Source organism: Poecilia mexicana, unplaced genomic scaffold (genome assembly GCF_051168715.1).
Source record: "Poecilia mexicana isolate PSO_F unplaced genomic scaffold, ASM5116871v1 scaffold_22, whole genome shotgun sequence".
Taxonomy (NCBI): domain Eukaryota; kingdom Metazoa; phylum Chordata; class Actinopteri; order Cyprinodontiformes; family Poeciliidae; genus Poecilia; species Poecilia mexicana.
The window spans coordinates 15,164,273-15,180,252 of record NW_028263391.1 but is presented as its reverse complement, the minus strand read 5'-3'; the positions used below and the strand labels follow the sequence as shown (position 1 = coordinate 15,180,252).

General features: G+C 37.2%; 2 protein-coding genes across 4 annotated transcripts in view; both read right to left on the bottom strand.

The window, feature by feature from the left end:
* Window positions 1-4,513, bottom strand: part of scaf8 (SR-related CTD-associated factor 8) — a 74,411-nt gene extending 69,898 nt beyond the window's left edge. For both annotated transcript variants that reach the window (XM_088002762.1, XM_015008691.2), the window contains exons 1-2: window positions 3,887-4,513; window positions 3,108-3,191 (exon numbers count right to left, since the gene is read on the bottom strand). In XM_088002762.1, the coding sequence (XP_087858888.1) occupies window positions 3,108-3,191; window positions 3,887-3,916 (114 nt within the window). In that variant the 5' untranslated portion in view covers window positions 3,917-4,513. The remainder of the gene's footprint in view (window positions 1-3,107; window positions 3,192-3,886) is intronic.
* An 876-nt stretch (window positions 4,514-5,389) lies between these two features.
* Window positions 5,390-15,980, bottom strand: part of LOC106930878 (cnksr family member 3) — a 56,106-nt gene continuing 45,515 nt past the window's right edge. For both annotated transcript variants that reach the window (XM_088002905.1, XM_015008698.2), the window contains 10 exons: window positions 14,022-14,075; window positions 13,623-13,662; window positions 12,943-13,112; window positions 9,304-9,377; window positions 8,816-8,887; window positions 8,662-8,726; window positions 8,296-8,420; window positions 7,485-7,833; window positions 7,143-7,333; window positions 5,390-7,024 (listed from right to left, as the gene is read on the bottom strand). In XM_088002905.1, the coding sequence (XP_087859031.1) occupies window positions 6,824-7,024; window positions 7,143-7,333; window positions 7,485-7,833; window positions 8,296-8,420; window positions 8,662-8,726; window positions 8,816-8,887; window positions 9,304-9,377; window positions 12,943-13,112; window positions 13,623-13,662; window positions 14,022-14,075 (1,341 nt within the window). In that variant the 3' untranslated portion in view covers window positions 5,390-6,823. The remainder of the gene's footprint in view (window positions 7,025-7,142; window positions 7,334-7,484; window positions 7,834-8,295; window positions 8,421-8,661; window positions 8,727-8,815; window positions 8,888-9,303; window positions 9,378-12,942; window positions 13,113-13,622; window positions 13,663-14,021; window positions 14,076-15,980) is intronic.

Sequence of the window (15,980 nt, the reverse complement as noted above, 5' to 3'; positions counted from 1 at the left end):
GGTGCATCTCCAAGATTTTATTAATGAAAAAAATATTGCACTTAACTAAACAAAAAAAAAAATTCTAATATGTTCAGCAGTTAATGCTAATATTAAGATTAAATAAGGCCATGGGTCAGGAACTCCTGATTGGTTTTCTTCTGCAATAGCCTACAGATTGGACCAGCATCCAGGAAACCAGCCACAAAGGCACACTACCAAAAGAAAACTTTACAGGAATTAAAGACAAATGATGATTCAAAAAGGAATTTTATAAAGATTGAAACCGCAGATCTGCTATCCAAAAGATTTCCCAGTTTCAGCTCAAGACGAGAGTTTAATGTTCCAAATAATAAATATAGACAGGTAACAACTTATTGAGCTTCATGATGACTTAAATTAACAAGTTGGAAAAGGTATCGGATCTTACTTCAGCAAGTTAAATATTTACTTTGAACTCTGCCACAAAAAGTCAGGATGTTCTGAACTTTTCAGTACGTTCAGACTCTCCTGCATCCCGGTTAGTTCAGTCCTGCCTTTAAAATGCTGCTGACAGACTGAGTTTTGCCGTGGTTAGCTGTTGTTGCATGTATTAAGTTACTGGCTGAGCCAGAAGTTTTTTTCTCCTCAATACAAATGAGCACAAGGACAGCCCAAACATGACACCAATGGAGTTAGTTAATTGAAACTGCCTGTATTAATGTTCTATTCATTAGTCTGTTGCCTCTTTAGAATCGTAATGTGTGACATCAACATCCCTTTTCTCCCTCGACATGTCATATGGAGTACAGCAAGTTGGCAAAAGGATTTGCAAAATGGTTCACACTAAACACTCATTTTCACATGCAAACACAGATTTTAGTATGAGATTCACATTCTGCAGCCAGGATAATATTATAATTTTTTATAATCTGTTGCTTCAAATTCTGAAAGGATGTGATTTTTACTGAAACAGGCTCCAATGAAAATCCATGTTATACATTTTATGAAACGATCTAATAATACAATTCTTCGTATCCGTAAAGAATATTTGTTTCCCTTTGGAAGCTTGCTTTTCTTGTAAAAAAAATAAATAAATTAAAAATTAGAATAAAAACCAGAAAAAAATAAAAATTGGCCAGAAAAAAATAAAAATTGGACTATCACTACATTTGCTTAGATTTATCTTTGACATAACTTAAGGAATAGAATTTAAGAAAGTACCAAACCACACACACACTCCCCCTGCATTCGTTGTGTTGAGTACTTACAAATCAAGGCACATTGATTTGTGCCTTGATTCAACACCCTTACAGAAAGAATCTGTAAGGGTGCCTGTTACTTTTCACAGTCCTGCATGTGCAAGTTTGATTTTATTGGCACAAAATATACTTTCCTCCAATAATCCCATAGTTAACATTCATCCCAAAAGAATCTTAAGCCAACCACTTAAAAAAACAAGTAAACCAAGAAAAATAATATTGATGACATCAGTGTTGTAGACAATGTACAGAAAACTATTGACAAAAAGCAATAGTTTAAAATATCCCACAAAAACACAAGAGACAAAGATGGTAACTGTTGCATAAACTTCATATGAAAAGTAAGATAATATTTTAACCACAATAAGAGATTTATTTAAAAAAAATTAGGCAGGCTAATTGATTTCACAGATGAAATAGAACTTGTGTAATACTTTCAGGGTGGCACGACTGGAACACACGAGTATCTTTAAAAATAAAAAAAAGCGTAGTAGCCGTCTCTGGCCGGGTACATTTTAGCAATTACTATTACGGCATTATGTTCAAAACTTGTACATTTTATGTGTGCAAGTTGCATAGCAATTTTTCCATAAGTGAATACCAACAAAGTTACGCTTCCAAACCCAGTAGGAGTTAAACAAGTAAATAAGACAACACTGAACCTAATATAAATTTTGCAGCTTCTATTTCGGCTGCTGGATGAAGGGCTATTTTACTGCCTTCTAAAGAGCTGAACAACTACTGATTGGCTATAACTCCAACTCTAAAATACTCTGGCAGGTCAAAGCTAGACTGAACTTTTCTACATCCAATGGATGTTCTATAAAACTCGAGTTTAGAATTGTGAAACTTTTCGATCTATTGATTAAAGGAGCAGTATGTAATTTATTTAAACAAATTTGTTATTTTACCTACTGTACTTTAAGACAGTGTTGACTGAGTATATAGTTTATACAGTAATGTAGAGGCATCTGGGTAAAAGTCACAAATATGGATACTTTAGAAGATGTAATAGAACAGGTACGAGTACTGAGGTGAGATACAAGTTTTGTTTTTCTTAGTGAGTTTAGTCTAAAATGACCAAATCTTTTAAAACTCTTTTCTCTACAACATAGACCTAAAACTAAACTACAGCTGAAGCTATGAATGCTTGCAGAAACTTACCCAAACAGCCCTGCAAGCTGTATTTATTTTTTATTTTTTTTCGGTACAGTTTCAGGAGCTATAAGGAGATTTGAGGTACGACTTTATGATATCAGTAAAACATACAGCTGCAATATTTCTGTTTGTATTTTCATTAATAACATGTTTTAAAGGTAGATGTTCTCTCCAATTGATGTGAGCATTAGCATCTCAGTTACCAAACTCTATATCAGGTATAGAAATCAATAGACATCCTTACACCTTAATAGATCCCAGGGAAAAATGATGTTCTACTAAACATTGCATCCAAACAGTCCTTTGCGAAATTGATGATGATTATGAGTCTAAATAGAAAGTAGCTCTTACAGTGAGCTACTGATAGGATTTGACAACTAAATACTACACATGAGTAAAAATACCAAGAAATTCCAAGATACAAACTGGTCCATTCTGATGCACTATAACAGTACACATAGTATTTTATTTTTTATTTCAATACTTGTAAGCCGGACTTTTAAGAAATCCTTCATTATTTCTAGGTGAACAGAATATATGCCCTACAATAAATGTAATTTCAAGAATTAAATCTTGAAACTGGAGATCATTTTTAATTCAGAATTAATTTTGGGTTTATATAAGTTGATTGCAAACATAAAGGGTAAGATTTAATAAGTGGACAACAATTTGCTTCAGTGAAGTTTGCTTTATTCATCCGTTACCTGTCTCATCCATCAATATACTTACTTTTATGGCCTTGATTCCTGACTTGGTAATCTGAGTCATCTTGGCCTTGGAGATGGGTGGCTTGTACTCAGTCAATGTGTACAGCTGAAACATAAGAGAACAACACAATGTCACAATAGGGGAAAACTTAAAATTGTGCCATTAAGCAAACGTCACCAAGCACTCTTCTGCAGATTAATCTACAAATTAGCCTTATCACAAAATTAACGCATTTCCTGTAGCTTCTGGAGAATTTATAGCAAACGGACGTCTGTGTCTATATAGCAGTGCTTGTTTTAGCAATGAGCCATATTATAGCTAAACGTATTATTTTGAAAACATTTGGACGTTTAATATATTTCATTTAGTACAGTATTCTAAATAAATGCAAAGATAAACAAAATACAATGTCGAATTTACAGAAAAGTTAGTGAAAGGGTGTTTTATCTTCTTTAATATTAGTTAACACAACAAGTTATCACGTAACTGGCGTTGTTTCGCTAGCATACAGCTAGTTTGTAGCGTTTAGCATCTGCCTACCCAAAATTAATATTAAGAGATTTTCACCCAAATGGGGTGTAGCGTAAGAACAATATTCTGTTCACATTTGCACACATGACGGCGTATTACATATGAATAACTGAGAAGGTAATGATAGTGTGCGGCCTTCTGTGATACAACCCTCCTCTCCCTCTTTACTACCCCGTTGCTAACGTTAGCTAACTAGCTTCTGAAAATCAGAGCTAGACAACAGATACGCGAACTGTTCGGGATTTCTTTTCCACTGGTTCCACACAAACCTCGCTGTTAAAGGCTTTGACGGCCTCCATGGTGTTGCGTTTCGGCTCGCAGCTCACTGTAAATATTTAAATATATCTCCTCTATAACCGGTGCATGCTCGGTGTTTGGTGAGATGGAGGAGACTGGCAATATGGCGCATAACCTCAATGGGGAATTTGCAGTGAGACGCGCGACTCCTAGTGGCAGCTTTTGGGAACTATATCTTGTAACACATAGCAATGTCATCTAGTACATACAGTGCCCTGCAAAAGTATTATTAATATCCCCACAGCTTTTTTACATACCGTCTCATTACAAGCACATACTTCTATTTCATTGCGATTTTTATGCGGCTGACCAACACAAAGCAGTGCCTAAATGGGAAGTGAAAAGAAACTTTTGGAAATAAAATCCTGAGAAATGTGGCATCCATACATATTCAGCCTCTTTAACTTTGACACCCCTAAAAGTAACAAAAACAAAGAAACAAAAAAAAAATGCTTGTAGAAGTTTTGCTAATTAATAAATTAAGGCTTGAGTACTTTTGCTACAGAACATCAACAACACAGGTGGATAGAATATTCAAAACTTGTTCACAAGTAAGAGTAGCACTGCTCCTATTTTTCCTCAAGTAAAAGCAAATAATTGGCGTCCAAGAAATTACTCAAAAGCAAAAAAGTATTCCAGGAAAAGGTGACTCAAATGCTAACAGATTATAACATCTGATTTAACATTTTAAAACAATTTAATCAGACAGAAAATATAAATACTCTTTGTTTAAAGGTCCCAGATAAAGCTGTAATAAATTTCAAAACAGGATTTTGCTACAAAGCAATATCCAGGGCTTAAGGCATCTCACAGTGCACTGTTTAATTCATCATCTAACTAAATGGAGAGAATATGGAACATTTAGACAAAATAGTATGAATACTGACCTGGTCTGAGCAAACATGAATCATTAATCAGAGAGGCACAGGTGGAAACATCAGTTGTATGGGGACACAGCATGCATGTGGAGGGAGGTGCTCTGGTCAGATTAGTCAAAAACTCAGCTTTCTGGCTTACATGAAGATGCTTTGTTTGGGGAAAAGCAAACACTCCATGGAGTGTTCAGTTTCACTGGTCTCTGCAACAGGGGCTGTCACCATGGTTAAGCATGGTGATAGCATCATGGCACATGAACATTTTCTTTTTCAGTATGGGTGATCAGAAGTGAAGGGAAGTTAAACTTCCCTTCACTTCAGGCCAAATCCATGAGGTAACCCTGCAAAAGAGTTGAGAATGGGACATGACAATCTATTTAAATATACAACTGGAGCTACAATCTAATTGTGTCAAAACAACCGTATTAAAATAACCTAAACATAAATCTACATGAAAATCATTTGCAAAAGCTTAAAGCTGTTGTTCACATCCTTCATTTAATATGACTGGGCATGGAACTTTTCAGCTTTTGTCTTTCTTTACATTTTTTATTCTGCAAATCAAGGTTCTGTAGACATACAAACTGACAGAACAGCCTGGAAATTTTGCGTAGCTTTATTTCTTTTTATAGCAAAAACAAAAGAAAAAAACACTACAATTACACATTAATTATTAACATATTTACACTAAACTATAACATGAAGGAAATATGCATTAAAAAAAAGTTCACATGGAGCCAGTCTGGACTCTATATCATATTCTGTAATAATCCATGTTCAAGGTTTAATCAGGTACCTAAAAACCTGATTTTCCAGGTTCCTGGAAAATCACATAATAAGGGATATATTTCTTGCTGCTTGATAAGCTCAAATCTAATGAAAGTTCAAATTAAAATTATTACAATAGTTTTGCAGGACAAATGTAATCATTTGTAAAGGTTTGCTAAAAATGAACAGTGCCAAAACTGTAAGCTGACAAACCTCTTCTTTAAAAAGAGATGCCGTTTATTGATAATGTAAAGTTAAGTCACTTTAGTTTTATTTAACATATTTTAGAGTTGAATTATTTACCTATTTGTATTTAAACTTGGATGATTCTCTCAGTTAAAATTTGACCATATCTGAAAGACAGCCGATGCTAATATTTCATCGCAAAGACTCCATTAGCCAACACTGATTGCACACTTAAAATATGACGCATCCAGGCATAAATGTCCATCCTGAAATGATAAGGCAGCTTTAGGCTTGCTTCCATTATTTTGAAAGGTTTCTGTACACACATAGGGCAGTAATGCTAAAGAATACTACCAAGTATTTTTTTTCCACACTAAAATAAACATACTGCCAACATTTATGGTCTCAAGGCAAATGTCTAGTGTTTTAAACTGCATAGCGACAATAATTTGACTCCTATTTATCTGAAATTATCAAGATGTGATTTATTCTAACTACAGGGTTTATTGTTCAGTCAGAACAGTTAATATAAAGCATGATGTGACATCTACAGCACAAGGAAAGAATCATGGCTCCTGGATTGCTTGTAACAGGCACAGACGGTGCATGGCACCAATAATTAGCAGACAACAACAATCTGGGAATTTGTTCCCTGCAGATGAAAACAAAGTAGATAAATTATGCAGTAAAAAACAACAAAAAAAAAAACAAAAAAAAACAGTGCTTCTGTGCATTCCGTTCCATACAATCAGAGTTTATGCAAAGGTTCTGTGAATTAAAATGTTAAAAAAAAGACTAAGCTCTGAAAAATTTCCCAATTCTACCAAGTGGAAAGTAAAACAGAAACCACATTTTCATGTGCATTGCTCATGTTTCCGAGTCAATATGAAACCTAAAACGGAAAAAAACAAAACAAAACAAACAAACAAACAAAAAAAAACACTTTACAGATGCATGTTAAACAGCAGTTAAATATGCGCTTACATGGAACTGAAGTGTCATCTGACTAAATCACAGCAGTGAGTGTATGTAATCATGAGGTCCAAGTCCAAACACAGTAAACCAAGTCACGGTGACTTCTTATAAACTGGTCTCTGCAACAGGGGCAGGCGTGACTGATGCTGCAGCTGTCACAGCATCTGGCGCCCCCTTGTGGTCATCTTTGACACAGATCTCCACCATCAATGGCATGTTGGCTTCCTTCCACTCTCTGAACTTGTCTGAGGTAAGCTTTGGGTCAGACAGCACCTGCTCTATTGCCTGCAAGTCCGCCTCCTTAGACTGTGACAAAAGAAAAAGAAGAAAAAAAAAATGAGAGAGAATATCTATCCATTTGATATCCACACAACAAAACACCCAGATGATTTCAAAACCTCAGAAGTGTTTCTGCACTGCATACCTTTAGCGTGCTATTGAGCGCCCTGATATGGTGTAGCTTATCGTTAACGGTCTGGTTTTTACAGCGTTTAACAAAAGAAGCCCTGAATTCCCTTTTTGTGGATGGTTTCCGATCCCCTATTGGTGAAAGGCTGGCCTCCTTTAGATGAATGTACAGCTTTTCCATCTCATCAGAGCTACTCCCACGATTGCCTGCAAGAGGAGAAGGTTACAATTTATTATACAGCCCACTTGCATAACATAAGTATGGCAAGTCCAAGGCGGTTTTAAGGTAGACATCAACTTGAGGGAAAAACACATAAAGGCAGGAAAGCAAATATAGAGTAAAACAAGAAACATTCACCTGCACTTTGAGGACCTAAAACGTCCCTCTGCTCCTCCCCGTGAGCCGCTGGGTTCTCTTTGTTGGACCCATTTGAGTCTGTGGAGCTCTGAGGAACCGAGCTTTCCGACACCGTCACCACTTCCGTTCTCCCTTGTGGCGGTCGTTGAGCGTGGACCTGGACCGAGCACACCACTGCCGTCTCCCCGGCTGGAGTAGAGGACGCCTCCGAGACGAGGTCCATCCAGGACTGCCGTTGCTTAGCGAGCGAAGAGGCGGAGCTCTGCGACGTCATCGTACTGACGGGGGAGGAGAGCGAATCGCTGGCTTCTGCAGGAGCTGTGGAAGAATATGGTGGTGGAACAGTACCCTAAAAGAGAGAAAAGAAAAGATGTGTTTGAGACATTTACACGTCTTCATTTTTATTTTTTAAATTGGGCTAAGTCGGTGTATTTCATTGTTTTGTTTTTTTTTATGTGATATTCCAATACAAAGTGTCACATATGTGTGAAGCACAAAGACAACATATAGAAGCTTAAGTTAATCTCGGTATAAAAAGGAGCTGGTTCGTGAAGGCATCAGAGACACTAAACTCATGAATTTTACTTAAGAACGTTGAAATCCACACGTTTTCCTTCCACTTCATAGTTATGCCCTAAATAGTGTTTTGATAACAGCAAGAGCTGGAGTTTGCCTTTGTAACGAGAACCTGAAAGGAGAACTTTGTACCCCTTTTCCAGAAATGGGGGGAAAAAAGGGGTACGTATACTTTTTGAAGACACACATTTAAACCCATTGACCAAAGGTGCTATTTTAATGAATCTTCTCTGACCTGATGCGTGCTCCCAGGTGGATTAGATGCATCCACAGAGTTCCGTAGGGTCTGCTCCGAGTACGGCGGAGGGGGGATCTCTGTGCTTTCTGCTTCTTCGTGATCGCTTTCTTCACTGTAACACTCTGAACGTCCACGTTGGTTTGAAGAGAAACGACGGGAAAAAAAAAAAGAAGAAATGCATGAATTTATAGGATGGCGCGCTGACGACACAACGAAAATCGACCACAGGATTTACGTTGCTCTAATTTGGCAGTGTCACGTATCTCCTGTGAATCAGCCACAAACACTTTGGCCTAAATTTAAGACCACACCTGGCAATAAAACACATGTTGAGCATGGGAGGGAGGAGGGGGGGGGGCTTACCAGCTGCTGTGGTTTGATCTGTTTGCTCATAATTAATGGAGGCCAGCCCGAGCTTGTTCAACCAGCTGAGAAGAACAAATGATTCAACTTTAAACATATGATATTAAGAAAAACCCATCAGCTTTCACATTAGTTATACCCTATTGTAACTTACAGATTCATGTCCTCGTGGTTCTCGGCAGCAAAATAAAACATCATGACTTGAGGATGGCAGGCTTTGAATGCACTGTGAGAGAGGAGAGCATTTAGAAAGGCAGCTCATTCAAACTTTAATGCACATGATCATAACACCCACAGATAAGCAACCTTGGATCATTGTTCTCAGTACACAAATGATATTTTTTGTGGTTTCAAGCTACTTTTAGTGGAAAGCTTCATGGGGTTTCTGGTAAGAGATATGCAAAAATAAAGAAAGAATGTAATCTCTTGATGAGATGTGATGAGTGGAAAAAGGAAGTGACTTTTCTATTTTGAAGATCGTTTCAGGACTATTTAGCAAAATAAACATTTCCTGTCGCAGTGTGTGGGAAAACTTCGACACCCAGGTTGTTGGTATAAGTCAAGTCTCGTGTTTAGCTGAACAGAGAGACGAGTTGCTGAATCACAACATCATCATCCTGGAAAAGAAAGCTTTGGGCTTACTGCTTCTTCTTGCACTCGATGGCTACGTCTATCATGAAGTTTGCGAGGTCAATGTAGCCCTCCGCTTTCTCCGCCTGCAACACAGAAATTGAATAACAGTTGGCGCTAAAGACATGGCGATGGTTGTCAAACCACTTCCTGGCAACACCTGTTGCCGAGCTGCAGCCGGTGATGGTGACATACATTAATCCTGACCAAAGCCTTCACACCCGTTGCAATCATGAAAAAGTATGTGCCGCCTTACAGATTGCTTCCGTTTTTGACATTTGTCACACTTTGATGTCTTAGATCAAATGGTTTTAATAGTAGAAAAGGGAGAGCTATGTAAATGCAAAACACAGTTTTCAAATTCACTGACATCTGTCAGTCTGGAAATGGTTAAAATGTCTCTTAAAGACCATCAATGACTCACTCTAGATGTCAGAAAAGACCAGTTAAGGTCAGTGCTTACAATCTGTATCATGAAACAAAGAAGGAATTTCAAGGACATAAAAATTTTATAAAGATAATTTGCTTAAATAATTAAGGAAAAACAAGAAGGATTGTTGTGGTAATGTCTTCACAGTAGAGTAGCTGACTACTCTGGCTGTAAGCTGTTCATGGTGATCAACTGGAGAGAAAGCCTGGGGAAGAAATTGTCTCTGTAGTTTTTTTCCCTGATAGCGCTTTGTAGTGCTGACCTGAAGGTAAAAGTTTAAAAGGGTTTGTGATCGGGATGTTGGGGTTTGCTGCTCACAGTTTCTGGAAAAGGACTCATCCCTGTGGTCAAACATGGAGAGAGCAGTACGAGGGTCATTGGGGGTTACTTAGGATTTGATTTAAGAAATTTGTTTTATTGATTTCTTATTCATCTAGTGCAGTGCCATGACCTATTTTACAATGTGTGCGTTTTATCATCAAGTATGTATGTTTGTGAGGCTCTGATTGTAGGTAGTTAATAGATTTATAATCAAAAGAATGGGGTGTGAATTGTCTAAAAACGTTTTTGAGTCACCGTTAAAGTGATCACAATAAAAAATGGCAGAAGTTACCTTTTTATATATGTGGGTAGTAATGTAAACATTCAGATATTAGTGTAACAGGAGTGATTTTCAGACACTTTTGGAATTCATTCCCAGTGTCTGGTTTCCAGTAGAAGTGTTTTAACCACACTTAAGTGTCATCATGAAACTTTAAGTTTCATGATGACACTTAAAGTTAATGTTTGAACAACTAGTTACTGGGTTTAATGAGTCATTACACACACACACATATATATATATATATATATATATATATATATATATATATATATATATATATATATATATATATATATATATATATATATAAAGACAAGCTTGATTTAGATGCCCTTTTCTCCTCACTCAGGTTATCTTCTTGATACATTTGTTTGATAATTAAAACATAAAAGTGTGATGAAAACAGAAAAAAGATTTTTATTTTTACTTTATGTATGCATGTCTGTCTGTATCTATGCCGACAGTCTGATAGTGACAAAGACACATACAGGAAACGCAGTGCAGTTCCTGTTGCGGCAGCGTGACAGAGGTTGAAGAAGCAAGTATGACTCGTCTGACATTCACACCACTGCATTGTGGGCTTATAAGGAAGGGTGTTAAATGTGAGAATTGCTCAACAGATTGAAAGTTTTATTGACTATTTTGTTTGATGTTTGCTACTGTAAGCAAAAATGTATAAAAGGACAACATTTTGATATACATTTTTAATTGTCTTAAATAAAAAAACAGCATGCTGATCCTCCTATTACTTTTTAAGAAAACATTTCTATTACAGCCTGGTAAAAAAAAAAAAAAAAAAAAAAAAATTAAGAGCATGTTTTATTTATAGTGATACTAACATTTATAATTTTCTAGATTCCTCATTCGTCTAAAAAAAAAAAAAAAAAAAAAAAACTGTGAATACCAAAATTAATCATCACTTTGCATAGGCTGAAATAACATCATGAACCCCAGTAGTTATTCTAAATAACAGCTTCAGTACAAAAAAAATGACTAAGCAAAACTGAATTTTTTGCACAATTTGTGCCCAAAGTTTTATGTAACTCATCTCAACTACTATCCAAAAATAAAATATAACAACTCTGCACTTCCACTTCTCATTCTCACATTTTTTTGTTTTTTGGTCATGAATGTATTTATTCATGATTCCAACCAGTGAACAAATCATCATCACAAGTGGATCAAAATCACCCTGAAGACAACACTCTTCAATGTGGATGCTGTTGCTAAGTGAACAAGACTTATAGTTGGCCATTTTCTTCCTGGTGTTTAACAAAATGAAACAAAAGGAAAAGCAGATTCAAGATTCAAGAGCCGATTTAAAAGGCAGATTTATTTTTAACATGTCTTTGAATCATTCATGCTGTGAAAGGGTGAAAGCAGACGACGAGAAGGTGAAACTCAAAATGATAAAATTACTCGTTGATTCGTCTGAGATTCCAGTCTCTGTTTCTTATGGAAAAAGCTGAGATTTGCAGAGAACTACCAAAACATCCATATCCAGAGAAAAGGTCAAGAGTCAACATTCTCTACTGGTCAGGCTGATCGCCAAAATAATTATGACAAACTCCTCAGTTATTTAGTCTCTTCTTTAAAATAACTTAAATTCTTTTGTTTTTTTAAAGTGACTGCACACTCAAATACACATCATGCCATCACCTCCCCCCACAGGGGTCTCTAAAAGAAAGAGCTAGCAACAAAGTAATTGTTCTTCTGTACAGTTTCATTAAATATAGAGAGTCTGCAGACACCAAGTTTACAGCTCCTATATAAAATCACCCTGTCACAATTTACAGAGCCAAGTGTGATATCGTTTTGATGAACAACGCGCAAAGTGAGAAACAAATTTTCCAAAACATGCTGGCCAAAACAAGGAAAGGTTATTTGTTATATATATATATATATATATATATACATATACATATTTTATTTTTTTTCACACTACCTCAATGTAATGAATCAACACTAAAATAATGTCCAAATATGGACATGGACATGGCTTTGAACAATTTTTAAACAAAGAAAAATGTGTAAAATGGTGTGCGATATTGTATTTTTCCCATTTACTCCTGTTAACCCATAGGAAAATCTGAAAAGGCAAGCTAGTAGAATCTTTTAATTGAAAACTTCTAGAATGCCAAAATAAGGGCTTTTTATTTTGGGACATACTGAACGGACACAGGAAGTCCCCCTTATTTAAATAAAGTGAAGAACTTCAACTTGGTTGTCACGTTACAAACATAAATAATAATATTGGACTTAATTCCAGTATGATGATAGAGCTGCACCAAGCAGTGCATAGAAAGAGTGGGAAAAGAATACGGTATAATTTTCAAATGTTTCTAAAAATAAGTTTCTCAAAAGTGTGGCCTACATTTGTATTTAGCCCAAAACAGTTTACCAATTCACAAAAATTAGTCCAACCATTGTCGTGTTAGCATCATAAACAAAACACATCCCAGTACTATAAATGTTGATGTTGTGCTTGTAACCTAGACAACTGCAGCCAACACTCCACATGTTGAACGTCTGTAGCATTTATTTATTTATTTATTTTTTACATTTCAAACAGCAAAAAGCACGGCAGGCTATGCAACAAACATTATTCTTTACTCACCAACTGGTTGGTGTACCAGTAGAGCGCAGTCTTCTTAAGGACAAACCAGTACTTCTTCCATTTAATTCCCAGGAAACCCTTGGTCTCCTTCTTCCTGTAAAGCCAGCCCTGGTGGTCCGGTTGACCGAGCTCTTTGACGGAGATTCGTCTTCTACTCATGGTACCATTGCCTGTGCACAGATAAGGCCTGTACGTGAGTCCACAGAGACCCTGCTACAAGCAAATGAAGCATCAGCCGAAGCATCTAGGTGAAGTTCAGCATCCTAGCTGAGACACACACACACAAAAAAAATTCCATCCCAGCCAATGTAGGTCACTGAAATGACAAAAATACATAACAACCCCTCTCCCCACACAGCACCTAGAACTTGGTGTGCTCTGAAGTGCTGTGGATCAGCAATCTTCCCCTGGTGTGATAATTAACAACACGCCATTGACATGCAAAAAAAAAAAAAAAAAATTAAAAATAAAGAGCAACTAATGTTAGACACTCAGAAATGAGGAAAGACGGTGCAATACACCAAGGCATAAAAGAAGTGAAGTGAAAGTAACTGTGGGTTGTCTAAAATCCCTCTGCGCACACTAATTGTCCTGCTGCTTCTCACACGCCCACTGGCGGTCAAACCTACAGCAGAAAGGCAACACCTGGTGCAGACGCAAAGCAAAAAGAGCCGGCTTACCCCCTCGGTGCTTCTTCTTCGACTTGTGCCTCAGGGAGACCTTTCAGAGAGGACAACGGCGAGGTCCGAGGAGGAAGACAAGAAGAGAAAACGGTCACATGCAACAACTGAGATGAAAACGCTCGCTGAACATCCTGTTTCTCGCATGCACCCGACTTCTTTTTCTTGCTCCTCTCTGACTTTCAGCTTTCTGTCTCGTCCTTCTATCTGTTCTTCATTTCCTCTGCCTCCATGGGGTTTTGAAACAAGAAAAGAAAAAGAAGGGAAACTGCCCTCTCACCTGCTCTAAAGGCTTGTAAGCTTTGATAATTCGTATATCAAGTTCTGTCATAATAAAATAGCAGAAGCAGAAGTAACACCACTGTAAATGTCACAAAAAAAAAAAAGACGGATACTCACAGGATTATAGTCGTCAGCAGCCATCGAAGGACTCACAGACAGAGGGAAGGCAGCCTGTTGAAAGAAACCAGAAGAAAAACGTAGTGAGAGGTGTGTAGGTTGACAACATCTCTACCCAGATAATGGGGCAGTAATTGTTTTTTTTTTTCTCTTTCTCTCTTTTGTTTCTTCAAAAGGAAGTGGCGTCATAGGCACAGAAGTACTGACAATAGGTTTTTTTTTCCAAAACTTTTGCAGAAACAAAGAAGAAGAATACAGAAAATGTAAAATTTCGCCATGCAACAGGAAGTTGAGTCAGAAAAAAAGGCTAAAACCTATAAAGTTGAGCTCACACACAACACTGACTCACAGTTTGTGCAAAGATGTCCACTGTCAGCAGTTTCATTCACGCTGTGACACACAGATAAAGTAAGTGATACGGAATCCGAGCAGCACAGACAGAACTCCTTTTCGGTCTCTTGGTGCAAAAGCTCATTTTCTCAGGGGGGAGCGTGCATGAGATGTTCAGTTTTGCTGTTGAACATCCTAAAAAAATAGGGCTGCATTGAGAAACCTAGCCTGCAATTATTGGCTAACTTCCTCTGTGCTCTTAAGTTCCTCATTTGTGAAGTTAAAAAGCTCCCACAATGAACAAACACCTCCAGCTAACAAGTTTAACTATTTTCACAGTTGAAAACCCCGTCATGACGCCCCGCTCTGCTTCTACGTTTTCCGAGAATTTACAAAATCTCTGTGACGCAGATTTTCCAAAACTACAGGTGGATCTCAGTCAATTGGAATAAAATTATGAAACCTGTATACAATTTAAAAAAAAAAACAACACAAAACTCATGCATTACGGTGATCTATTTTAAGAGTCCCGGTCACGGTTCATTTTGATCGTTGTGGCTTACAGCAAATTAAACCCCGAAATTTAGTGCCCAGGCCTAATAAAAAAGTAAATTAAAATTTCATGGACTACACAATCATTAAAAGATTTGACTGTGATAGCTGTCGTCAGACGGCTGAAGTATTTCAAGCATATTGGTGGAAAGTTGAGCGGAAGGAAAAGCATGATAGAAAAAAAAAGTGCACAAGCTAAAAATGCATAACCACATGATTATGGCTTGAGAATCAAACCCTAAAATTTTATTCGACAGACATTCAGAAAATAAAACCAAAGTACTTATAATACAGAAATCTAATAAGAAGCATTTCCAATTCAGAAATGGTGGGTTATTGAAAAGTATGTCCATGCACAACAAGTTTTCTGCAGTCAAATGCAGTGACACCATGCAGTGACAGAATGGGCAGGTCCTGCAGCTAGAGTATGAAAGGAGCATCATAAACCTTTCAAGTAATGTGTGCACACAGTCATGGAGAAATCAGAAATCTTCTCCATGACTGCATAGGCCACAACACAGCATGTCTGTATTAAAAAGCTTTAGCTCCTGTCCCCCTTTTTTCTTTTTGTGTTTTCAGTAGCTGTGAGAATTACATGCCTTATCAATGCAATAAATCTATGTCATCTTTAAACATAAAACTGTAACCAACTAAACCTCCTGATGATATCTCAACTTGCAGAGATGATTCAGCTGATTTAGATCTTTAGGAGAGGCAGAAGTGGCTATTGCTTTAAATGGAATAATCACTCACCACAAATTCAATTTCCTAACAGAACAGGACAGGATGGTTTTCACCCAAACAGTTAAGTACCAGTTCACTGCAAACGGCTTAGTACCAGTTCACTGCAAACGGCTTAGTACCAGTTCACTGCAAACAGCTTAGTACCAATTCACTGTTGGAGAAAATAAACCCAGGACCCAGATTTTCATCAGGTGTCTTCAATTCTCTAATCCTGAAGTCGTTTTCTCTCCACTTCTCTTACGTAACACGTGAGTAGCTATCAAATCGTGTTTCCGGTGCATTTGAGCTCTTTTGATCAACATCGCCACACTAACCACAGCAAAAAACCAGAAA